We start from the raw sequence: 26,802 nt of genomic DNA, 5'->3' as shown, positions 1-26,802 counted from the left end.
GCGAAAAGTCGTAAAGAAAAATGATGTTTTAAGTAAAATTTATATCGGGGTCATTAAGTAAACTTGGCACAAAGTTGACGACGTCGTTGCGATGTTGGTGCTGTCGATGTTGCTGTTGCTTTTGTAGACGCGAGCAACAATGTCGCCAGTTTCCATGGCATACTTTGTGGCGCTCTGGCGAAACTTATAGCAAGCAGTAACACCAGCCCTTGCAGTAGCAGTTCTTACGCAGTTCAGTTTTAATTCCTATATCTACTATCTCCACATAAAGCTAAAGGGTATATCAAAGTCAAGAAAATGAACAAATTCTATTAGTATTTTCTCGTCGCAACTTTAAAGTCTTCTTTAATTTTATTAGAGGGTATCCGAAAGTCGATCTTCCCTTTAAGCCATTAGTTAATTTTTCTCTTTGTTTGTAGTCTTAATGGTGTTATGGACACTGTGCTTCCCTCGAGTTCATTTTTGTGAATGCAAAATGAGGCCATTTATAGCAAAACAAAAACTATCCAAAAACAAAGCGGGGATTGCGGCGAAAGTAGTGGAAGAAAAAGGGGTACAAGGCGAATGTCTGTTTTGTTTGAGTTTTCTTTTCTTCTTTGGTTTCTATTTGTTCTGTTGTTAGGTTCGAAACTTTAATTCATAGCTTCAAACAAAGCAATTCCATTAAGATAGGCATTTTAAAAATGGTGAAACTAAATTTATTTGCAGGATTCTGAATTGATTAGCATATGACTGAATGGAGTTTTTGTGATAGGAAAATTAAGTTGTGTAACTTAGCTTGCTTTTTCTTCGTAATCGATTGATTTAAGTCAGTCCAAATAGGTTTTAATAAAGACTTTCATGACACATGCAAACATTTCTGTATAGCGGACGAGCTCAATCAGAACGAGAGATGCAAATCTCATTTCTTAGATGACAGAATATCTCTTACTTGCTTTAGCACATACTCAAAAGGCGCTTAGTCAAACAAGCATTCACTTGTGACTTTAACAAACTAATTAAGTTGGCATTGGGCTTAGGACGTGGTCTTACCCACAGACATATTCATTCACTCACTCATTCCGTTCTCTTTTTGCACTTTGACAAAGCTTATCCCATCACCTTGTGTGTGCTATGGCAAACAAAAATGACAATACGCTCCACTTACTCAACACTCATAGGGCACACACTCAAACACTCATATAATCAACATACGTCGTTCATTTATTTGCACATACAATTAGGCGCAAGAAGAGAGTGGGACAGAAAGGTAGAGTAAGTTGCCGTCGGCCACACACAAACACACTTGCACACACATACGTATATTTACATATATATCGCGACACAAAACAATGGCAATCTTAAGCCAGCTAACTCACTCGCTCAAACAAACACTCCCACACCCATTTTGCCACCGCCTCATCAGGCACTACTATCCTTCATCCGCATCCGGTTGTTCCTGCTCCCTTTCTCCCTCTCAGTACGTAGCAGCTAAAATGCGACGAATATTTGTCGCTAGTGCGGAATCCTTCTCATTCTTTCTTCTAACTCATACATGGATATGCAGCGATTTCTTTGCCGTGATTGTTTTCGCAGACATGCAACACGGCTTAATCCGATCTTATTGAGTTCCACTTGGCCACGCCTTCAGCACCCACGATCTCCATTATTCTTCAAGCCCGCTTAAAATTCAATTCAATATTCACATTTGCTTTAAGAGAATAACACTTGCAACTTGGTGAATTCTGTTTGTTTGATTGTTAGTTTCTTTTTTTCGTTGTTGTTGTTGTTGCTGTACAGTGGACACTCGCGAATTATTGTAATCGCTCGACTGTCTGTTCTTCTCTCTACCCCACTCTCAGCATGCCGCTTTTGTTTTCTTTTCATTTTGCCATCGTCCTGTCTGTCCGTATTTCTACTGCTGCTGACAAGCAAGGACGCATTTTGTGAAGTGAATGGAAGTGAGTGTTTTTGGTAAGTGAGTGCAATAACAGCAGCAGCAACAGCAACAAAAACGATTGTGAATTTGAATAGAAAAGTTACCACCACTAACTCTACATCCACTTCTTATATTTCTTTCCCCCGTTCGCAAAAATTAAAGTTGTTGGTGAGTTTATTCAGATTGCTTAATTCTTAAAATGGATTGCAACACTAAATGCAAGATCAGTTAAAAATTATCGTTTAACCATTAATGGAACCAATAAAAATACAATAAACGTATATACAAATTTAAGATAGCTACTGTTTTCATTTTATCTAGTTCCTTTTTTACAGAAACAATTAATTTGATAGGAATATTTTTAGAGTTAAATACTTATTTTTAGCAACTTTTCGAAAATCGAAAGGATACATACACATACACATTTTATACTTCCAAAAATTATATTCATTTACTCATTCACGAAAACACATGGTCAGTTTTAAGTATTCAGTGCAGATTCATTAAGTCCTTTCAGCCTCAATGTCATTTCTTAGCTCATTTCTCGAAATCCAATTCTTCCACTCATCCCCCGTTTGTACTCTTTGCCCGCCTGTCATCACTCAGCAGTACCACGAATTGGTCTAAGTGCCCATCTTCTAGTTCCACAATATGCCGCTAGTTTTGCCCACAAGAGACCTTGGACCCCCTCATACCCCAACTCAAACGTAAATCCAAATAGTCGTCATCGTCAGCGTCTGCCCAAAGAACCAAAAAAAAAAAAAAATAAATAAAACGAAATAAACCACAAACAAACGAGTGAGTAAAAGGGAAAGAGTGCGAGGAGTAAAAAGAGAGAGAGAAAAAGAGAAAGTGCCTGCCGAGGTTGTCGGAAAAAATACTGTCACAAGGCCATTAACAAAAGCCTGAGAGTGACTGACTGGAGGAGATGAATGGATGCATCGTCAACATATATATACATTTATATATAAGTATATATGTATATAAAACCGTATTAAAATTGCGAGGCGAAATGAAATGGGCACAGAACAACTGCCATGCCAACTGTCATTCGCCTTGGCTGTGTTAATATGTTTTAAAAGCAAGGTGAGATGCCTGATGCATAACGAAGAGATAGTTCCCGATGCGGGAGAGGGAAATAGACCCATAAAATGATGTAGGCTGGCGGAAAAACTAAGAGGGAAACGACCCGCTGATTTTCTAATTTCATTTCATCGCATCGTCGTCGTGGTGCATTTGATTAACCTTCCAAGCAGTTTCTGCCGTTGGCCGTAACTCGACAAATTAACACTCCAGCGACAATGTGTATGTATGTATGTAAGCATGTACAGTGTCCTTCATATTTATTTGATTGACTAAATGTACACTTACACCCACTCACACACAGAATTTGCAATTTCAACTTTAAGAATTGGCTAATTTCAATTATTATTTCTACCCCACAAGTTTTACGAGCCAAAACCAAGCAAAACGAATGTCCGGTATTTGTGTATAGCAATGCAATTGAGTGATACGGATGTAAGTAACACTGTATGAATGTATAGTTGATCAAAAAATCAACGAATAGTTGCAGATATTCGGTAAAAACAATGAGATACTTGTGAATACTTATATGTACATATGTATCTATGACATGGGGAATGAGATTGATTTGATTTCTGTATACAATATTTCCCGTTTGGTTGCCTTGGTCCTCTTTTTTGTTATGGTTACCGAACAATGAATGACAAAAAAAAAAAACACGTTTGCTTCTCGGTAGCCAAGAGAATGCCGTCAAATGTGAAAATTCCAGATTCAAGACAAAAACACAGACACTCGGTCAGCTAAGCAGTTAGTCAGGCAGTATATCGCTCTCAAGTATTTAGTTAACCGAAAAAAATAATGAAAACGCAGGGAAAGTACGGTGTTACCGCTCAATCAACTGCCACAATTCTCTGCGAGGATGTACGTAATTTTAGCACTCGTCGCCGTAATATGCTATATTTGATGCATCGTTATCTTTTGGAGAATGGCTATTACAGCAGTGCCGAGGCACTTAAGAATGAGGGACGTCTTTCTGATGACTTTGAACTATGCGATAATGTTGATTTGGATGCGATCTATTTGGAATATGCCAGTTTCTTCAATATGAAATTTGGAAAATATCCGCGTATTTTAAAAAAAATGTCGGCTAAAATTAAAGTGGAAAGGACTACCGGTGCAGCAACAGCAGCCACACTAACAGCAACCGTTGCCTCAACAACAGCCAAGGATACTAGCAATAAAACAAACAAAGATTCGTCCTCACTAGCCAATTGGCATGTGGGAGTTGGGGCAGCTGCCAGTCAAATTAACAACTCAATGGAACATCAGCAATCGAATCAATTAAAATTGCATATCAAGAAACTGGAAACAACCACAACAACAACTGAGCAGCAGCAGCCAAGTCATTACTCCGGGATGAGTGAAATCGAACATGGAGCCCATGCTACAGATGATGCTCTATTTTGCTCAATGGACTGGCAGGTCCTTGGCGAATTGGTCAAAACGACAATTTTGCGTGAGCCCATCAATCTGCGTTGGTCCGATATCTGTGGCAATCATCGGGCTATCGAGTTGATTAAAGAAGCCGTGCTCACGCCCATCGATTATCCTCAACTGTTTGCCCATGGCTTGCGGCCGTGGCGTTCGCTCCTGCTGCACGGTCCACCTGGCAGTGGTAAAACCTTGTTGGCCAAAGTCCTGTACGCAGAAACGCAATCGAGAGTCACATTCTTCAACATAACTGCCAGCGTTATGGTTAGCAAGTGGCGTGGCGAGTCTGAGAAAATTCTTCGTGTTTTATTTCATATGGCAGCACGTAGAACTCCCGCGGTAATTTTTTTTGATGAAATCGAGGGTTTGACCTCAAAGCGAGATCGCGCCACGGATCATGAGTCGTCGAAGCGTTTTAAGAACGAACTACTCCAACTACTGGATGGTATGGAGCATAACACTTTGGGTCATGGTGTATTTGTTTTGGCCAGCACCAATTTACCCTGGGACATTGATGAGGCATTTTTGCGACGCTTTGAGAAGAAAATTCTTATTCAATTGCCCAATGCTTTAGAGCGCTCGAATCTTATTCAACGTCTGTTGGGCGCAAGCAATGTCAGCTTGAATCAGCACTTGCTGGACCAATTAGTAGCTCTTTCCGATCAGTACACGGGTGATGAAATAAGATTGGCCTGCAAGGAAATAAGCATGCAGCGAGTGCGTTGTGCCACACGCCCTTCTCCAGCTGGAGGAGCTGTACCCAAGGAAACACAAGCCATTGTCGAGGCCAATTTGGAGCGGGCATTTAAACAGGTTCATCCTTTGGGTCAAAAGTTATTGGCCAAGCATGAGCAATGGCAGCAGGAAAATGGTTCTTAATCAATATTATAGTATTTATAATGAATAAAAAAAAAGCAAAAAATACGTCGGGGTCATATTGTATAATATATTACTTAATAAAGATCTTTAAAAAGACTGATAATTTAAATCGTGCGTATGTAGATTCAAGTAAAGCGCCGGGTTTACCATTGCCATTTGACAAAGATGGAAGAAAGGAAAAGAGAACCAGATATTGATATAAAATTTGAGAATATGAGATCATGAATTCCCATCGTCTTAAGCTAATGCACTTTGTCACATTTGATTACCTGCCCGTAGTCCTTCGTCTGGCTCCAGCGATGGTCATTCGTGTTACATATCGTCGTACACGACCGCTTGAACGTCTTTGATTGCTGACAGCTGCAGACGAACCGCCGCCTGAGGCGGCCGCGTTACCAACAGATCGTAAACTATACTCTGTAGCAGTTGAACTACGGCGATCACTGGTTATAACATCCGAGCACATGGACGATGAAATTATGGATGCAGCCGACCGGCGTTTGCCCCCTCCAGTAAATGTGCCACCCCCGCTTGATGATGTCGTGGTAGCTGAACTATCTGAACGCGAAAAGAGCGAGGAGCGTTTACGTTGACGACCAGCTCCCGGACCAGGGCCACCACTATTTGATATTGTGGTACCAATGGCATCTTGAATATTGCTATAAAACTCTTCGATTGTCTCACGATCATAGCTTTCGTTCTCATCATCAGCCGGCAGACGTTCTTCATCTTCAAACTCCTCGGCCTCGGTGGCCATGGTGTCGGTGCGTGAACAGAGAATACCCCGTCGGTGACCATTCGAAGCAGATGACGCTGATGTCTGCAACTGGTAATATTCGTTGTGGTAGTCCCGTGAGCCGCCCCGCGATCGACTCAAATTATGATAAGCAAGAGCTGAGTTACTCGAGTTACTTGTCGTATTTGTGGTTGTGCTAACTGAGTGGCGTTTCATGGAGATTTCGAGTGATGCATCACCGCCGCCACCACCGCCATCGTCACTCTCGCCACCGCCCACACTGCCACTAAATGTGACTTCGTGAAATTTAGAGGATTTTCGTCGAGCCGAACGTGCCATTTGCTGGCTACTCGATATGGAGGATCGTGGACGATTGTTGTTATTCAGCTGCTCTTGCTGGTGATTTCGAGCCTGCGCTTCTCTTATCTCCTCCTCGTCTGCCTCATCGGCTGGCATAAGGGTGAGGGGCAGAGGCGGACGTCCTCGACGACGAGTCCAGGGAAAGGCTCGTATAAAAGCAAAGATGATAAACAAAGTGGCAATCATTTTCGGAAATTCGTATTTTGCTCCTAAATATTACTTTTTCTTCGGGTTATTCGCGTTATCAGTTTTCTTTTGCGGGTGGGTAAGAAAAAGGGGTGAAGGCTTTTTTTAAGTCTTCTTTGGCATTTTTTTCATTTGTTTTGTTTTTACTCTTTATTTCATTTAAATTGTTTATTCCTTGTGTAAAAGGTGAGAGGATACGTGTGAGGGACGATGTATAAAGCAAGCGTAAGAGAGAGCAAGACAGAGAGAGAGAGAGACAGAGAAAACAAGAAATCCAGAGAGAGAAGAGATAACAGGAACCAAAAGAAGTGTAGCAAACAAAAGTTTTCAATATTTCAGACATACATATTTAATCGAATGAATCTTTGAAAATTAGGTTTTCCCTTGACCAAAGCTATACGTGGCAAAAGATTGGATGATTGCTTTTTATTTAGTAATTGATGGTTCAAATTGCCAAGCAATTAGAATGGAATTCGCATTTGTAAGCTGCCCGATTTATATATATACATATATGTATATATATATGTATATAGTTTATGCTTTTCCGTCCTTTTTTCCATTCATTTTTGTCTTTTTTGATTAACTCAATTGTATTTAATTAAAGTTATTACAAAACACCAGCAAATGCTTTCAGTATGTGTGTGTGCGTGGGTGGTTGGGAAAGGTGTGTGTGTATGTGAGTGTGGTGGGGAAAGGCATAACAACAACTAGAAAAGGCAACCATGCGGAAGGAAGTCAATCTGTCGACTGCCTTGCTTCAGCTACCACCTGCGAACGAGCCACCGTTTCATCAGAAGCTGCAGTTGCCTTAGCGTAAACACGCACACTTTTTAATTTGTTACAATTGCGTAAAAATAAAAAAAAATACCGTTACTACCCGTCTAACTGTTAGACGCTAAGCTTTTCACTAAAGTAAGTGGTAAGGTATTTCTTGATTTATGAAGCGATTTACAATCTACAAAAAAAGCGATTTTTAAATTTTCCTTGTAAATAATCGTCTAAAAGTGTGCAGCAAATGCATATAAGTATGTATGATGCTACGTCACATAAAAGAAATTTTTGTTGTCTATTACAGTGAAACCTCGATATAACGAACTTCGTTATAACGAAAAACCCAATATAACGAATTTTTTGTTAAGTCCCTTGAAAGGACTAAGGTTTTACATTTCAGTACCTATAGCGAATCAATAGATATAACGAATAATTTTGCGATCCCCCTCAGATTCGTTATATCGAGGTTTCACTGTATTTCTAATGACACAACGGAACAGTAAAACACAAAACAAAAAGTAAAATTTACGATGCAAAGAAATCCTGAGAAGAGTAAGATACTTCGGCAGCTACGCTAAAGTTTGCTCACAAGAACAGGATCCAGTTTTTTTTCATTTCAAGTTCCGCTCTTTTTGTGGCTTGCTTATCGTGCGGGCCAGGCAGACACAGGGAAATCGTACTCCTGTTGTTCCCACGACCCCGTTTAAGTGTTGGTAAACAAACTAGAAACAGGCTGCTTTCCCGCTCATTCACTTCCCACTGATCCCCTTCGCCTTTCGTCACCACGCTCTGTGCTCTTCGGTAAGAAGGCGCTTGGGGCGCTGTTTGCTACTTTTACAGCGACTGCGCCTTCAATTTTCCTCTTTTCGTTGTTTCCTTTGGCTTTTCTTTTGCAACTAATTCCACACAGTGCGTGCGTGTGTGTGTGTGCAGCATCTCTCTTAGTCAAGCCAGCGGCTATACGTCTATTCTCTCCCGCCACCCGCCTTCCATCCACCTAACATCCTTGCACCATTCCATCCTTCTCTCTTATCCTCGCCTCCGTCTTCGCCTTTCAGTTGGTTTGCTTTCTTGTTGGTTCACTCTCGGGGGCTAAATTTAAGTAGCAACAAATCACTTCATTGTTTGCGTGTTTACATAATATTTATACATTGTACTTGTGTGTGAGTGTGCCTCTCTATCTCTCTCTCTCTATATCTTTCTCTCTCTCCCTGTCATCTATCTATCTCACTCGCCTTGTTGACACACTGTGTTTCATTAATAAAATGCTAGGAAAAAGTAAAGTAAGAATAAAACAGAATCGGAAAGAAAAACTTTCAGACTGCACGTCGCCAACAAAATAAATTAAACGAGAACAACCAAGAAAAAAGAGAAACTTCAGCAAAAAAAGCAGAGCGCAAAAAACGGAAAATAGAACAAAAAAAAAAAAGAAACAAGACTAAACCAGAAGCAGAACTCCAAATATATTTTTAGGTTAAAGTTTGCCTGACACACACAATTAGACAAATCAAAATAGACAAAAAAGATATTGAGAATCTGTGAAGGATCGAGAGAGGGTGAGCGAACTATGCCAAATGACATTGGAACAGCAGCAGCCTAGGACAATGGTCCTTGGAAAGCCAGTATTTTTTTCCGCCTCAATAAATTGGGTTTTTATCCTGACATACGCTACATCCTTTGATAAAAACACTTCGTTTCTCTGTTACAATTTTATTCAATCCTATTGTTGCCGCCGAAATTCGCTAACTGCCCAGCAGACCCGACGCAGCCACCAATGGGTTAACCCATATCACTCATTCTCTTTCATTTTCATACTTATTCTTAAGCGCCAGCCTACGTGCTGGGAAATTAACCGTTGCATCTTGCGCTTTAAGCTTACATGTTAGGTTCTATGCTTGTTACTAAGCGGCGGACAGAACAGTTTGGTTACAACCGCGAGTAAGGGCGATTAATTTATAGCGGCTCGCTTACAATCAAACGGCTCGCTTACAACCATAGCGGCATAGTAACGAATCGCATACGGCACACACACCATACACACACCCATTAGCATAAGAAATACACGTGGAAGAAATAAATGAAGTATCACGTGAAAAGTGGAGTGTTTTCTTGTGGGCCCGCTAAAACATCGAACCTTAACGCCAAACTCAACACCTATTTTGTATGATGTATTTGATAATATTTATTAAATTACTATTAGATATTATAATATAACATACATTGTTAGGTCTGATAACTGATACATATAACAAAGGAAACCAATTATCATCAATCAATTATGCTAAAGCACCTTTGCTTTCTAAAAACCTTCGATTTCGTGTGACATAAAAAGCAAACATTTTATCAGCTTTATCATCATCCTCTAAAGATTCAGACTTTTTGTCATCTGCAAGCAAGCCTAATTTATGTGCATTTTCCGCATAAGAAATAAATGCATATAAAGCCAAAGGGGAAAATTGATTTTAGAGAAATCTTATTAAAGATTGGGAGGTGGTAATATATACATTTATGTGCATTTTTACATACATACATATGTATATAGTTTGCATTTTCACAATAGGCCTAAATATTAATTGTTTTGTTAAAATTCTACTTTAATATACTTTTGCTTGTCTATCAGCTTTCAAATTTCCCTCTCTTTTCCTCTCCTTCTATCTGTCTTACATTCATTTTCTTATGTGTTGTCTCTTATTGTGCCAAGAACAAACCTCAAGCTGACCATAGGATCCAAAAACCTCTACATACACCAACTGCCAACAATTCATGAAGTGGACAAGGGCGAAAAAAGTTATCAACATGCAGCTATCCTAATTCACCTACAATCTCTGCACCCCATTTAATGTGTGTGTGTTTGTCAGTGTGACCAGCTGCAGTTTGGAATTTGTATTTGTATGTTGCGAGAGGTAAATGGAAATCGTTGATAATCATGACGATGTCCCAGAACAACGATGACGATGATGATGACGTTTATGATGATGGCCTAATGCTGACCAAATTAGTGTCAAAACGAATTGACTACACAATACACACATACAGAGAGCCAGAGACATATATAGAGTTAGAGAAAAAGAGAGAGAGGGGATACAGAAGCCCATATATGCAGCAGGGATATAAGGTATATGAAAGGGGCAAATTGTTGTTACTTTTAATGGCGTTGCAATTTGCATATGTGTGTCAAATGACGTGGTTGTTGTAGTCAACCTCTCAGCTCTCGCTTTCTTTCTCTCAATTCCTCATCATCTCTCTCTCTTTCTCTCTACTTACCTCTTACGACGCTTGTATATATGCAACGAACTTTTAGCTAACACACTTAACCTATTTGCCATAAACCAAGCCTATTCACTTTCCTCTCAAAGGCAACTTTATGTATGTGCGACTTTCTGTGTGTGTGTGTGCCTTGCATAATTCAGAAAATGCTTTTTGCTTTCTAAAGCATATTTTGGATGGAAACCTCTTCCTTTCAACCATCCTCGCCAACTGCCTTAAATAAAAAAAAAATCACAAAAACCAAAAAAAAAATAAAAGAAAAAGTTGCAAAATTTCATTATGACAAATATAATTAAGAGCAAAAATTGTAGCCCAAGGATTAGAATGGTGGTGGCGATGGTTAAGAGTGTTAGTCGATATGGGACAGTGCGGCAGGAGAGTTGAGCAAAATTCAATTGTTGTCAGGCATAACTAAACAAACTTTTCAAAGTTTTGGCGAAATTGAAGCAGAGTTGAACTAATTTTTAAAATGACGTACACTGTATACTCTGTGTACTGTAAAGTAAACACAAAAAGAAAATGGAAAATATTTATTGTATATTTGTATACTTAGTACTGTATGGGTACTAAATAATAAACAGTTTTTGTAAAGGCCATTAGGCATCTGGAGAATCTTTTTATAAGCTTCTTCAATAAAGAGCTGATGCTAAATAAATATGTATTTGATTCATTTCGTGCATTGATTTAGGTTGGAATGATCGACAACTGCATTCCAATCTAAAGTGGCTATTTTTCAACATTGTTTAAGACGATACTCTTGATTATTTCTATTGATATGACTTATCAAACGCTGGAACAATAAAGATTCAGTATTATTATTTGTGATTGATTCGATTTTGATTTTGGGTACTTTAACTTTTATATCAATGTTGTTTAGCAATGCTCTTTGCGTCTCTCCTTTGCACGCTTTATATTTGAAACGAGTGGCTTTCATCTTGCTTTATGAGTGGTAATTTCTCTTGTCACTGCAAATTGAATGGCGAAGGCAAAGAGAAAACAGCAACAAAATGGAAGCGACAAAAACTGATGACGTCAGAAGAGGTGGACAACATTTCTTGTTTTGTGTTTGTTGTTGTTGTCTTTCAACTTTTGGAATAGTCATAAAAATTGCTGGGATGTCACACGCATTTGGTTCCACCTCACCTCACTGCCCCTCATTTTTCCAGGAGGCTTGGCCATTAAGAAGTCTTTTGACAATTAAATGATGCGCCCAGCATCAGAAAAGAACAATAGGTAGAGGAAATAAGGGGCATATTGGTGCGTAGTAGCGGGGGCAGGGTATAGCAGAAAGAAAGGCATCTTAAAAATGTATGTATAAAAGTGCGATTGTATATGTGCGTAAGTGTGTGGGGCAATACGTTGAGGGGACTGCTGGGTGTAAATTGGTGTAAATGACGTTGCTTTTAACGCCGCCAGTCGAGAAGGCAAACTCAATTAAATGTGACAGTGAAAATGGCTGCCTAAAAGTATGCTTTATGTAAAAGCTACCGGTCTAAAGCAGAAGACAAAGAGCATCAGAAGGGCGGATACAGCAACGGAGTGTATGTGTTTAAGAATAAGTATGCCGGCAGGTGTGGCTACAACAGACGAATATTTATATAAATATATATATAGCAATATATATATATATATATATAAGTATATATATATATATATAAGTATATATATATATATATATAAGTATATATATATATATATATAAGTATACATATATATATATAAAACTCATTTGAATTAACATACTTCAAAAACATGTTGCACCCAACTAAGTTGACTTGAATTCGCTTTAAGAAGAAAAAAAAGCAAACAAAAAACAACTACGTTTGTAACGTACGAAAGGAGACATTTCCGAACCTTTAAAGTATATGTATTCTTGATCAGCATGAGAAGCTGAGTCGTTATAGCCATGTCCGTTTTACTCAGCCATCTTAAGAGCTATCGGGCTGCAATTTTTCTGTGCTTGTTATTATCTGGGGCTGATCAAGTATGAAAATCTTTAGGATCGGACGGTAAAGCAGTTGGAGTATCGCTATGAAATTCACTCATGTGATAATATTGGATATAGAATTTTTAATCTGATCGGATAAATAGAACACAAGTGCCTACTACGTCATTGGTCGAACAGAGCAGCAGACTACACACACATATAGACACAACGCTACGTAAACTCTATGTGTATGGCCGTGGTTTGCTCAGACAATAAGGGAAGAAAAAGAATAAATTTTAGTAAAAAGAGTAATAATTTGAATATTTTGCTTGTGTATAAAGAATTAAGTTGCAGAACAGGAATTTTTAAATGTAAAAATATTATTGCCAAGGACTGCAAGGGTATATAAACTTCAGCATAGCCGAAGTTAGCTTCTTTGATATTTTTTTGTTATTATGCGGAATATCTCAGTTCTCTTTGTTTTCTTCTGCTCTTTCCTTTCCCTGGTATCTGTATCTTTCCACACACACACACACACAGAGAGACTGTGCGCCATCAGCGTTTTCATCATTATGGCTTTGGCAACGCTAGCAACAGCAGCTGCCAATTCCAATAAGCAACGATTATGCTTGTAGGCTAAAATCGACTGCCTCTATCTTTCTATCTCCCTCCCTGTCCTTTCTCTCTCGCTCTCGCTTACTCTCTCACTGAATATCTTGTAAAGTGCGCCATTTGCTTTTAATGTTGTTGTTGCTGTCGCCTCCCCGGACAAAAATTGCATGGGGCTATTCACAAGGTAAGATGGAAAGATGGCCGAAGAATATGCCTCAAAGTGCCTAACAGCGAGTGTGTGATAGCACATTGATAGCACTTGTGAGGCGTTATAAACTGCAAGCAGTTACATCCATATACATGCATACATATAGACAAATGAAAGTGAAAATGCTGTTGGCGAAATGTTGGACAAGAAAACGAATGCCCACAGGTTTATTTTCGTTTTATACCCTAGATAGACTAGCCCACAGACAAGAAAGGAAGGGCCAATCTAGCTTCTTTCCATATACCTTAATGTACATACATATGCATTTATGCATCTGTGTCGAATAAAACTTTGACATTTTCATCAAAACTATGCCCAATTAACGAGTCAGGTGATTATTCAGCTGAAATAGTAAGTTATCGATGAAGTAAGGGAAACGATACCAAGACTAAAGAATTAAAACTATTTTAATCTTATTCAAACAATGTACGCATTATAATAAGTTGGCTGCGAATTTCCAATGTCACGTTATTAAGTATTTATTCTAGTTGTAAATTGTGGGCCAAATTCAGAACCTACTTCCGCGTTCAATTCCCTCTTCACAGAAATGAATTCATGGCTGTGTAGTGTAATATTCAAAATAACTTAATTAGTTTATTATCATTTAATGCACTCTACAACAAAATTGCCAGGAGAAGCTGCGCGAGCAAAGGGGGGAAGTTAAAAGGTGAAACCATGGCGAATGGCCACAGCAACCGCTCCACAACACTCTCCCCCTTCTCGAACGGTGTGTGTGCATAAATTAAATTAAAATTAAATGTTTAAATACTTAAATGATGAAGAGTGAGAAGCAAAGAGAAAGAGAAAACAAGAGTATAAATTGGGAAGAAGAAAATAAAAATTAAAACCAACACTAAATTGACTAAAAAGTGAGGAAAAAGTGAGAAACGAGCAAAAGGACATGCGAGTAACCGATGCCAAGAGTTGGGAGGGAAACGAAAAACATGTGGGTAAACCGTTGGGGCATTGGCATGCGGGTGGGCTGAATGGGTTAACTGTTTGCTAGGGTTGTGGTCGTGACAAGTCCTTGGCGGCCAATGTAAAAAGCTTTCATCCATCCAATTGCTTTTTACCTTTGGGCATAATTAACCCAAGGTGATGGGCGTGGCATGATTGCATATTTAAAATGCTTAAGCTCTTAATTGATCATTATGGGCCAACAACAGAAACTAAAAAGGAAGCATAAAGAATTAATGAAAATGAATAAAATCAAGAATAAAAACCCCAGGAAAACAGAGGTTAAGAAAACTGAAAATAAAGAATATGGCAGTAGTTGCAGGCAAGTAGAGGGTGGCAAAGGCTTGCTTATACTCTATGTACCTTTGCGAACACTCCAAGAAGATTCTGATGTAGAATATACAACATTAAAGAATATACTATCGATTTGGAAAGGGTAGCATACCCATCAATGCATATATTTAAAGAGGGTATTGAAAAAAGAAAAATAACGAAAAAATGCCAAAAACCAAAGCCTCGAAAGCTCGTGTGTGGCTCTTGGGGACTGCTGGTTAACGTAAAATCCGTTAACAGGCACAATAAGACTTCTCTCTGTCACCCCCTACCCACACCGCCACTCTACGTGTGTGTGTGCGTATGTGGAAATGGATTTTACTTATGGCTTTTTATACCACGCTGATTGCTGCCCCCAAACATAAAAAATAAAAAAAAAAATAAGCGAAAACCAGTAAAAAAAAAAAATTGAAAATACCCAGCAACAAGCGCAACAGAGCAGAAATTGTAAGCAATAAAGACTGAATAAGCATGATAAGTAGATGGATTCCAACCTTCTACAAAACCCTTAAACCGACCGCCCTCCATTCGTCGGATTCCCATTCAATTATTATAAAAAAAAGAAGAGTTGAATCATATGAAAGGAATGAAAAGATGTACACACCGGGAACCGCGTCTGTGTGAACAGCAAACAACATTATATATAATTGAAATATTTATAAAGTATATCATCCAAATTTGAAATACAATTGCCAAACTGTGTGAGAAAAGGGTAGTTCTGACTTTTATTTTAAATCTTAACTGCTAATTGTATTACACTAATATTAATTGAGGCTATTTCTTTCTTCTTGAATTAAGAATTGAATCGGATATATGTATGTATTTACTGGACAACTTTAAACTTTGTTTCAAAGAAAGGGAAACAATTTCTTCTATTGTAAAAATACGTTTTTCAAAACTAATTTATCTTGAACCAAACTTGACTCTTTATTAAATCTGGATAAATATTTTAAATCGGTTTCTATTTACATGAAAAATTGCACAAATGCAATAACCATTAGTTACAATTCGATAAAGAACTTTGAAAATGATTAACCAACCTTTTCATTTGTATTAAAAGTAAACATTTAAAAAAACTACTCTAATTAGAAAATAAATTATTAACGAAAAACAAACAAAATATATTCCACCAAAACATACCTACCTAATAAGATTTACATAATTACGATCAAATAATTAATAGAAAAAAAGGTAAGGGAAAATATTTAACTTTTGTGTGTAATTATAAGAAATGTTTCTTCATTTTGGAAAAACGGATAATTCTGTGTAGTTTTCGTAACAAAATTTGTGCATTCTATATAAATAAGCAGACGATATTTTATCCATAGACCATGAGTAGGGCATTAAGTATGAAGTTGAAGATGATGATGATAAGACCGAGACTGTGGAGATGGAGCGGACGGAGGGGTTTGTTGCACATTCTTGTATTTGCTGATATAAAAATACCACATAAAAATATTTTGCCCACAGACACACACACACACACGCACACTCAAAATGGCATTAGAAATATACACACAAAAGACGAAAGCAGCAATAAATGAAAGGCAGACAAGAGTGAACGAGAGTAGAGTGATAACGCTTAAGAACCACAAAGATGAAGGTGGAGTCGAAGGATGGGAATGAGAATCGGTCATGGTGAATGGGTCTGAGGATGGTAACAGAAACAGGAAATAAAATTCCTCTTTAAGCGTTTTTAATACAAATGCAAATATGCGTGCGTGTGTGTGTGTGAGTGTGGGAGGGAGAGTAAGGAGACAGCTTGACAAGTGAGTGAGTGATGAGTAGATTGAGGAGTAAGAGATGGAAAGACGAGACAAATGCGGCCACATTGAAGGAGTATTTGCCTCAAAGTGGTTTTTTATTTGACTTCGGTTTCTTTACGTTTCGTTTTTATTATATTCCCTTACATTCCATTTCATTGAAACAAATGTGCACTTGAAAAATTAATCGTGGTAACTAGATTCTGGAACCCTTAAACACAAACGCAACTAAAAGGTATACCAAGCCGGTAAAAACCGGAGACAGATAAAATGTCCGACACTACGTACATACCTGGTGAAAAATTGCCAAAGCGGAAGTGTGAATAAAGGTGTACACACACACAGAGACAAATAGTCAGATACAGACACAGACGAAGAGACAGCTGAACTTATGTAAGAACAATGAAAAGTCAAGTGTAAGAAGTGACAGCGCACAAAAAAGGTGAAAAAATTTATGAAAAGAACAAAAAGTTATAAAAGTATGAAATGGGAATTGAATTGAGCAGGTGAAATGAAAGACAAAGGGCCAAGAAACATGTCGGAAACCGAGTTTTAGCTCTGTTACAATTGCACTTGCTTTACTCTGTCTCGCTCTATTCCTGTTTTTAACATCAGTATAAAAAGTGACATCTTTAAATAGATTATCTTTTTAAGACGTGTCAAAATGGTAACGCTCTTCACTCCAATGAGTAACATTTCTAAATCATTCTCTCATTCCTGTTTCTACATGCTTCAACTGCTTGTGCCGGACTTCATTTAAGAGCAATGAATTTGAATAAATAGTGACTTGTCAAATCTAATATTGAAATAATTGAATTCTGGCGATATATGCAGTCACACACTCACACAAACAGAGACAGCGGCGAGTTGCCCACTTCCTACATACATATGCGCGTATAAATGTGTAGGTAGAAAAGTAAAATTAACGGAAACGGTTACTAGTACAAGGACCCCAAAGTATGCAACATTAAGAGTGCTTGCTGGCTTGGTTGCAGTTTATTTATTTTTTTTTTTGTCCTATTCTTGTGTACCACACTTATGGGCCTTTTTTCAACTATTTTGCATAAGCGTGGTATACCCTTTCTAAAAAAAAACTGTTGCACAAACAAATCCAAAAAAAACTGGGACTAAAACAAACATACCTACTATGTAAAAACCAAACACAATGGATATATGCATTGGTATAAAAATAAAATAGGAAAGTATGTATGTCAAAGCAATTTTTTAACAAAGAATAAATTGCCACAAATTAAGCAAATGAATTGCACATTTTTATGACATAAAATAACAAATGTTTCATCTCATATTTATCGCGATTGTGTTTATACAATTACGTTACGTATTGTAAAATAATATGCATATGTATAAGCAAAATAAATTTAATATCCACGCACGAATATATAATATAATTGTAATTATAAGCAAATTATTTGCACCAAGTCTTTTCTGTTTTAATTGTTTGTTTTTATGTAATGAAACATATTTATTTTCGAAACAAGTTTATATGAATTTTGTTTGTGAGAGTATTTTAACACTTACTTGCTTCTATACAAACAGAGAGAAACAAAGAGCAAGAACTACAACTGTAACAAAAAGTCTCATTAACAAAATGCTCATAAGAGGCAAGAAGGAGGCCGGCTAGAAAGAAGGGGCGACAAAGTAAGCATAACAAGCAAGAGAACATGAGGGGAAAAAATGCGACTTAAGGAAACAGAAAAATAAAAAAGAAAACAGCGCAAAGGCTCTGAAAAGCGAAAGCAGCAGCAACTCAGAGTATCCTTGACTATTCTTTCTTTCTGCTGTTCATGGCTGACAAACGAAGCTATGGCAAAGTGTTTCATAGAAGGCTAGAGAAGACCTGAGAGTAAATGAAAAACGGCTATAAGAAACCCTAAAGAGTACTTGTAAACTGTTTTAGATGATACATAGGTCGCCAAGTGTGGGCTAGAGCACGGAAGAGTGGAGAAGGAGTGTGTGAAACAGCGGGGCGACGAAACTTTCATCACTAATCAACTTCCAAATGAACTGCACACAATTCATAAGCTACAAGAACAGACAACGACAATGAAAAATCTCTTGCAAGTTAAATTGTGAAAATGCCCAGGACACAATGAAAATGTGACAGCAACACACACTCGCAGACATAGTCACATACTCGCCCACATACTACATATGAATAAATAAATGCTGAAAAAGAATTTACATAAAAATATTTGTGCCAAAAAGTTTTCGCCCCATTTTTATACCGTGTAGAGCATTGTAAGCACGGAGAGCATATGAAGATCATCAAAATACCCACTTCTAATATGTAGCACTATTCGTAAATATAGCTATTGGTAAATAGCAATACATATTAATTACGATTCAGCAAAATGTGGTTCACACATCCATACTTGGCGTGGTTATTCCGAAAACAAAGAGTGAGACCCTTATTTCGGTACAGGATATGTGAAAGTCTATCTTTCTCTGTAAAACTCATCGACATGAATTTCATCCATTTTGTTGAGTTTCTCATTTTGTTCTTCAACGAAATTACCATATGAAAAACACCGAAAATGATGGGCGTGTGTGGGCATGATCTTTGTGGTTTTATAAATATTTCTAATACTCTTTACTTTAATAGGTCACACAATAGACAGAGAACATACAGAATGTTATTGATTTGGGAAAAAATATTTGCTTTGACTCAATATTTTAAGTTCTAAACTTTGAATTAATAATAAGTACGAGTTTTTCAGTATCAGAGTTTAATAAAACTTTTTGACCACTTTGCGATCTTATATATGTGTGGAAAGAAATGGATGGTAATTTCTTTTTGCCATTTTGCAGAGCATTTGATGGTTTGGGTGATTGAGTTTACCAGTTTTTTATTTGAGTGAAGGTTTTAGTTAGTTTGTTGTTGCCTTTGTTGGCACTGTTATCAACTGAAGCATCACCTAATCAACATCATCCCGAACGCCATTAGGTCGACCGCACAATTTACAGCTGTTTGCTGCCACTCTTCCCCTACACCAGCCATAGAACCCTTTAACAGGGTCTTAAGTAAAGTTGGTTTTGTGTTATTTTCAAACTTGAAATTGAATTTTAACATACGTGTATATACCTAAATATATATTTATATATGTATGTACATACATATCCCCTTAATTATATGTGTGCTTAAAATTTCATATGTATTTTGTTTGCCTTTCATTTGCTCAACTCATTAAGCCAAGCTGCTGTCAAAAGTCTAACACAAGTGTGCAAAAAAAAAGATAGAAGTGAGGGGGTTGGGTTAAGTTGGTTAGGGGTAAAGGAATTTTAATTGACTTTTGTTTTTTGAAGAAATAATAACACAAAAGGTAAGGAAGAGATTTATCCAAAAACCAAGTCAAATGTATGTATGTAGTTGAGCAACAAAGACAGAACTGTACAAGTCTCTTGGAAATTTTAAGTGCTTAAAAACCAATTGACCTATGGCTCATTCATGTCAAAGAGAATTTGTCGCTGTCATTATACCCATACTTGGCTATCAATTAGTTTTGTACGGCAAACATAACCGATTATATAATTTTTGAGTCTGTATCTCCGGAGTATATATACATAAATATGTACATATAGGGGGATTGGGGGGAAATGGAGCCGAAATAAGGAAAGAATAATCAAGGCAACTTTTCGCTTTCGATTCAATCAATTCTTGATGTCTTTATTAATATTTATGTGAGATACTGCTGCTTCCAAAAAGCCGACACTCTTTATATATATATGGAGGGATATATTAAGATTTATATATATATGTGCGTATACGTGTAAATGTTCATGTGCGCGCATGAGAGTGTGTGTGTGTGTGAAGCTTTTACGTCATAGCGCGTAACGTTCGCTTATAACAGCATTTTCAACGTTTGCAATCCTTGGCAGCCCCGAAATGTATGCTATGAAAAGTATTTTAAGTGCTTTAATTTTATTCCCGCCATCGAAGGGCAACCAAATGTGGAAAGGGAGAAACGGGAGCGGGACACTCATAGAATCGCGCATTTGTTGGATTTCATGTAATAATTTGATTTTCTTTATGCAATAACCGTGAGTGTGTGTGTGCCTGCGTGTGTTTGAGTGTATGTTTGGTAAATGTAAGAGCGTGTGTGAGCTTGCGCGCTGTGTGGGTGTGTTGCGGTCACTCGCCATACATTTTGTGGAGGGGTAAAAAGTAAATCTATTATCAAAAATCCTGAAAGCAATCCCCAAGTGGCCAGTGGAGTCAGCCGCTCTCTACGGTCTATTTCTGTAATAGGCGCTAATTAGCCATGGAGTTGGTGAAACAACTCACGTATCTGGTCCTTAGATCAAAACTTAAATGTCATGCTAAGCACGTTGATGAAAAGTCAACCAAAAGAAGAATTAAAAGAGAAATTGTATGAGTTTGCCACCGATTGATAGGGGAATCGAAAAGAGTTTTAATGAAACTCCATCAAAGAGTCTAATTTAGTAATAAAAGTACCTAAGCCAATGCTCAAGACATTTTTTAACTCTTAATTGAAATAATTAGTGTGATTCTAGGTGTTTTAAACTTTAGGTTAACCTTAAGACGAATAAACTCAAAGATGAACCTTGCCGTTTTATTTGGCCCAGCACCAGAACTTCATCAGAACTCTCTAGCTGTTTCTCTCTTTCCCCCCGCATAATTTTTAAAAACTGACAGAACTTTAAATGAAATCTTTTTTCTCAGAAGTATTCGGTAAATGGACTTTATGCAATTTCGAAATACTTCCTAAACCTCTCACTGTGACTTTATCTGATTCTTTGCTTCACAGACAAAGTTTTCTGGCAAATACACACAACTTTGGTTTAAAGACAAAACAAGAAGAAGACACCAGAGAGCAGAGAGAGGAGAATTAAAATGTTAAATGAAGATTTGTTTTTGCTTTTGCAGCAACGGGAAAAAAACTTAGAATAGTCAACCACATACACATATATGTATGTACATATATGTATTTGATCAAGTAAAAGAATAGATACGATACGAATAAAGTCATTGCGGCATCTTTTCAATTCGTGCATTCTCCATAGGCGGTCTCGCGTCAAGTCACTAAAAACATACACGTTATAAACCCATATTTAACCATATCGAGGGGATCGAGTAAAGGCAAATACAATAAACGAATCAAACCGTTGGTTTTTCCTACGAGACTATTGGCTGAGTTTTTATAATAATTATATAGCCTACGCCGGCTAAATAATTGCTAAATATAGAAAAGATTATCAAATCTATTCGGTTTTTTTTTTTACAAATACTCAAAGCAAAATTGTCAATATTTATCGAAACATGATGTTGCTTTTTTGTTATTTTTTATTGCAATTTTACGACTGGTCTGGGTCTATTTATGAGGTGGTCGCTCATATCTATCTAGTTTACCCTTCTTAAGATCGGAACGGACTCTGTAAATATGTCTGAAGATATGAGGCGATACGTTAACGATCCAAGCCATTATAAAAAACCAACTGGTCATTTGCTATCGCAAGTTAACCAATACTTTTCTTAATTAGAGAGAGGTCATATGTATATTGTCTAGATCAAGGGTGGGCACGAAAATTTAACTTGGGAGCCAGAGCATGAGCAGCAGAGGCTGGGCAGAGAAAAAGGTAATTTTTTGGTCTCGACGCACACAAAAATTTGTGTGTCTCGAGTTGTATGACGGGTCATAAACGACCTTTTTTGGGTCGAGCGAGCGATCGTCGTCGAACTTGTAGGCAGAGGGACGGACAAGTACCGAATTTTGCGGGGAGGGGGAAAAGGGTCGAGATCTCGAGCTCGCAACTTTTAGGCAGAGGGACGGACAAGTACCGAATTTTGCGGGGAGGGGGAAAAGGGTCGAGATCTCGAGCTCGCAACTTTTAGGCAGAGGGACGGACAAGTACCGAATTTTGCGGGGAGGGGGAAAAAGGAACGCGATCTCGAGCACTCATCAAAACAACCCTTATTTTTTACTTGTCCCTCACTCCCTCTGCCAACAAGTTGCGAGCTCGAGATCGCGACCCTTTTTCCCCCTCCCCGCAAAATTCGGTACTTGTCCGTCCCTCTGCCTAAAAGTTGCGAGCTCGAGATCTCGACCCTTTTCCCCCTCCCCGCAAAATTCGGTACTTGTCCGTCCCTCTGCCTACAAGTTCGACGACGATCGCTCGCTCGACCCAAAAAAGGTCGTTTATGACCCGTCATAAAACTCGAGACACACAAATTTTTGTGTGCGTCGAGACCAAAAAATGACCTTTTTCTCTGCCCAGCCTCTGCCGGTAAAGAGCCACGGGAGCCAAAAGAGCCACTACGTGCCCATCCTTGGTCTAGATGAAAAGAGCGTAACAGTTTTTAAAACGCATACATATATGCATGTGAAAATGTATAACGAAAGGATCCCCTTCTTTTTCTTTCAAAGTTTCTGCCCTGTCTGTGGAAAGTAGTCACACGATTTCAATGACATATCCTTATCTGACATATAACTGGACTCACTTTTTGGTTTCCACACCATTTTACTTATTCTTTTCATATCTTTTTTCTTTTTATTATTTGACGTTGACGTTGATTTTCATGGCAACGCTATGTAACGGAAAACGGAAATTAAAATCCATACGATGATGTCCTCGACTATGGTCCTACGCGTGCAATGAGCGTTTGCCTAGGGTTGGTGGGAGCGAGGGCGGGACAGTAGGCGTGACACTGTGCAATAAAATATTATAAAGAGATGTAAAGCATAATAAAAGATGAAAGAACAGACAAGCGTTTTCTTTAAACTGAACTTGAGAAATAATTAAAAGTAAAAGAATAAGCAAAATAAAAAAATGCATAGGAAAAGAAGAGAAAATTAAGATGTGTTTCAAGGCTTCATCTCGCTTTACCAACCCATCAACCACCAAAGAACCATTCTTTAGATTTAAGCAAAACATTAAACGCTTTGCCTGGGAGGTAAGAGAGACTTCTCCTACGACGTGTCGTCCTCTCAGCTCAATGGATCCGAGAAATAGTCGTGCTTCATTGTCCCGTTGCTAGGTATAGGCTACTATTTTTATTAAATAATTTGCCTTTGTTTAATTTTAGGAATGCTATATGTATGTGTACCATATTATTACAAAAATACTAATAAAAAGTTTTTTTTCCTCGATTGGAAAACTTAATGTTGGTTTCAGCGTATTTGCTTATTTCAGAATGTTTTTAATTATTGATAAATTGCCGTTTTATGTACAAAACGAAGAGTCCCAAGTCGATTTTTTTCCTAGTTTACTTTCATTTTTAATTAAGTACAAGTATTTTCATGTTATTGATACACACACGTGCAACCTTTAGCAATTTTAGGAATTTTCTGCTTAGTTTTTCCTTTTATTCATTTTTAACTTTTCCATTTTTCCTCGTTTGGCATTTTGCAATTATTGGTCTAGGCCTTCGGCTTTGACTGCGGAATGTGGCGAAGGAAAAAATCTCTAGTAACCAAAAAGGAATTTTCAATGCCTATACAAATAAAAATGGTGGGTGAATGGAAAGCCTTACGAACCATAACTGGTAAAACTACGTTGGAAGGCAAAATAGGTACAGCAATTTGACTTATACATAGAAAGCTTTAAGTAATTGTCTGCTCCTGAATAAAAAACATAAGAATGCAATCGCTATTAGATAGTTCCTACGAAAAATAATTATGAAGAACTAAAGCTATATTATAATTTGCAGTTTGTAGCCCACTTACAGCATCATCACTTACTTCATTCTACTCTAGAAGAAAGCTTTGGTCTGGGTCTGGGTCGTAATTGCTTTCAGTGCGGTTGCTTCTTATGTAAATGTAGGAGGGCTTGGGGATGGGGGTTATGAAGATTGAATGAAAAAAATGAATAAGGTGGATAATATAAAAGAACATAAACTGTAACAGCTGTATTAGCCAACACCAAGGCATAAGGAGTGTGTGTAAGGTAGGGTAGTGTAGGGTTGCAAAGGGGGTTGTGGAAACATGAGTTTAGAACAGCATAAATGAAAATCAATAAATAAAAATTGTATCGCCACAAACAGGAGCAGTGTGGCGAAACATTGGAGCTGGAGTTGAAGAGGATCCAGGAAACCGCCAAAAAAAAAAATAATAATAATAAAAAAATCAATAAATTTTCCGCAGGAGCAACAAGAAGCCCAAGCGAGTGACTGAGAGCGAGAGAGCGGCATAAGAAGGGGCACGCTAATGCAATTGGCTAATAAATCAAGCCATAAAACTGCATAAAAAGTGCCAGGCAATGACAATAACAACTACAGCAACATGGCCATTTAGTCAATCAAAATCAATGCAATTTGCTAACTGAAAACTGGATAAAAACTGTATCAATCAATCAATTAGTAAATGAATCAAATAATCATATAAATGGCTATTAAAACCAAACTGAATGATGGAAAAAAAGGAAAGGATTAAATCTTTGTCCTATATACATATCTACATATAACAAAGTTCGTACTCAATGCGTTTTAGCCTAATTAGGAAATTATGTAGAAAGGACAAGTTTTTAACTTAAATACTTTGTTGTACCTAAAAACTAGTTAGCATTTTTGTTGAAAATTATCTCAGAATTGGCACATTTTAAAAATATTGGGAATCACAAAATCTCTAAATGACACTAAATCGTATTAATTCAATTTATTTAACAATCTGTCTTTAACTGTTCAATTTGGCAGCGCAAAGCTTAAATTTTCGTTTAACTCCTAATCTTAATCTAGAAACAAAATTTCCATTTGGTATAATCAATTTTTGTAATTGTGTTGCGTACCGCACTCACTCACACGTTCACTTTTCCATTCATCCAAAACATCTAAAGCACTTTAAAAATGATTTATGATCAAGCTGCTGCGGGTTCTACTATGTAGTGTGCCGCTAGCAAGTGCCGTGAACCAATATATGCCATTTGAATGGTGGTAGCACACATATTGCATGTACCTTCTACTTATTAGCCATAAATCTGTATAACTGTCGCACTCATAAATCAATATGGGGAAACAAGCTGCGACCACCGGCGCTGAAAAACACCTGAACGACTTTGATATACTCGTTAAATCTGCTCACTTTGCGTCAAGTAATTAAGATTAGCAACATAGTCCAAAAGGTGTAATCTCTGCAATTGTGCCGTATATTAAACCTATTTGCTAGACCTTGTAGGAGACGCTTTGAATTGATCCGGAATAATGGTATATTCATATGTATATGTATATATATATATTTATATGTATATTCCCTATATATGTGTGTATGTATATGTAGACTAGAAATTAAAACAAACAAGCAAACCTCTACAAAACAAATAATAATCCAAACTATTCAACGATAATAAGCAACGGCGCCGGCGCCACATGAACTAACAAATAAATCGAGCGTTAGATAAGTGGGACGACTTTAAGATACTTCGTACCAAATCAGTAAGTAATTTAGATTGAACACTTAATAATTCGCTGTTGACTGCCAGATCATAGCTAACGGCACTTCTATGCAGTAGCTATGAATATACTGAAAACAACTGATTGGGTTGTACGATTTAGTAATCGGATATACAGAGTATCTACTAATTATATACAACAAATGTCAATGGACTAACCACGATCTCAGAGTTTAGCAACGGCTCTCAAACCGTAACCGCAACCATAATCATAATAGTCTATATACTCAACGTATTCCGTAGAATTGAAAGAGCGTACGTAAATACTTGTGTCGAATAGATGAAGGCACATACAATTACGTTTTATACGTGACTTGGCGAGCGGATGACAAGCACCGAACACAGCCACATTTCGATGTGCTTTGAAAAATATAGAAATGCATATTATAGTATATAGTAATAGGAAACGTTATGAATAACGAATAAACGCCAGATTTAGTTTAGTTGAAAATTAATATTTTCCCATCAAATTTTTATTTGAGATTGCTTCAGGACTCTAATATTAACTGATCGTTGAAATAAATTTTAAACAATGCTCCAATATTTAAGCTACGCCCTTGTTTGTTTTTTTTACATAAGATGCTGCAATGTTATCGCACTTCATATTAAGCGCCTACGAGTACTTCAGGGATTCATTTTTTATTCGTCGTTTTTTTCTTTTTCCTTAATTATTTTGCATCTTCATCAACGCCTCCCAAGACGACAAACAACAGATGAACGAGGGTGAAAATGAAGCTCCTGGGCCCATTTCCATTTTTAGGTTTCTTCGTTTTCTGTTGGTGGCCCAAAAACTTTATGATTTGTTTAGGTAAACGTAAAAGTTGTTTCGTTTGATTTGGGTTTGGCTTCGGAACAAGGTTGGGGCGGGGGTTTTTTCGGTTCGTCTGTACTGTACTGCATCCGTGCCAACCCTCCTGTCCATTATATTCCGCAGTTGTCTATTTGTTTACT

The 26,802-nt window shown here is 37.6% G+C and overlaps 2 protein-coding genes across 10 annotated transcripts in view; one reads left to right on the top strand and one right to left on the bottom strand.

Annotated features, from left to right (window-relative positions):
* The window catches only part of LOC6638088 (cAMP-specific 3',5'-cyclic phosphodiesterase), a 158,497-nt gene that overhangs the window by 25,054 nt on the left and 106,641 nt on the right, over nucleotides 1–26,802 (bottom strand). Inside the window, exon 1 of one of the 9 annotated variants that reach the window (XM_023175743.2) lies at nucleotides 5,581–6,728. The exons of 7 other annotated variants lie outside the window; for them this stretch is intronic. In XM_023175743.2, the coding sequence (XP_023031511.1) occupies nucleotides 5,581–6,593 (1,013 nt within the window). In that variant the 5' untranslated portion in view covers nucleotides 6,594–6,728. Of the gene's footprint in view, nucleotides 1–5,580; nucleotides 6,729–26,802 lie in introns of those variants that run through there. One more of the 9 variants, XM_002061175.4, reaches the window with a different exon arrangement.
* LOC6638076 (katanin p60 ATPase-containing subunit A-like 2) lies at nucleotides 3,685–5,414 on the top strand. The gene has a single exon (XM_002061176.3). The coding sequence runs from the start codon at nucleotides 3,800–3,802 to the stop codon at nucleotides 5,309–5,311; it is 1,512 nt and encodes a 503-aa protein (XP_002061212.1). The 5' UTR covers nucleotides 3,685–3,799; the 3' UTR covers nucleotides 5,312–5,414.

Source organism: Drosophila willistoni (assembly GCF_018902025.1).
Source record: "Drosophila willistoni isolate 14030-0811.24 chromosome XL unlocalized genomic scaffold, UCI_dwil_1.1 Seg141, whole genome shotgun sequence".
In the NCBI taxonomy this organism is placed as follows: domain Eukaryota; kingdom Metazoa; phylum Arthropoda; class Insecta; order Diptera; family Drosophilidae; genus Drosophila; species Drosophila willistoni.
Note: the sequence above shows the minus strand (reverse complement) of the source record. Positions and strands in the feature narration are given on the sequence as shown.

What these genes read in the sequence shown, in the direction of transcription:
- LOC6638076 (XM_002061176.3), top strand. Translation starts at nt 3,800, where the DNA reads ATGAAAACGCAGGGAAAGTACGGTGTTACCGCTCAATCAACTGCCACA.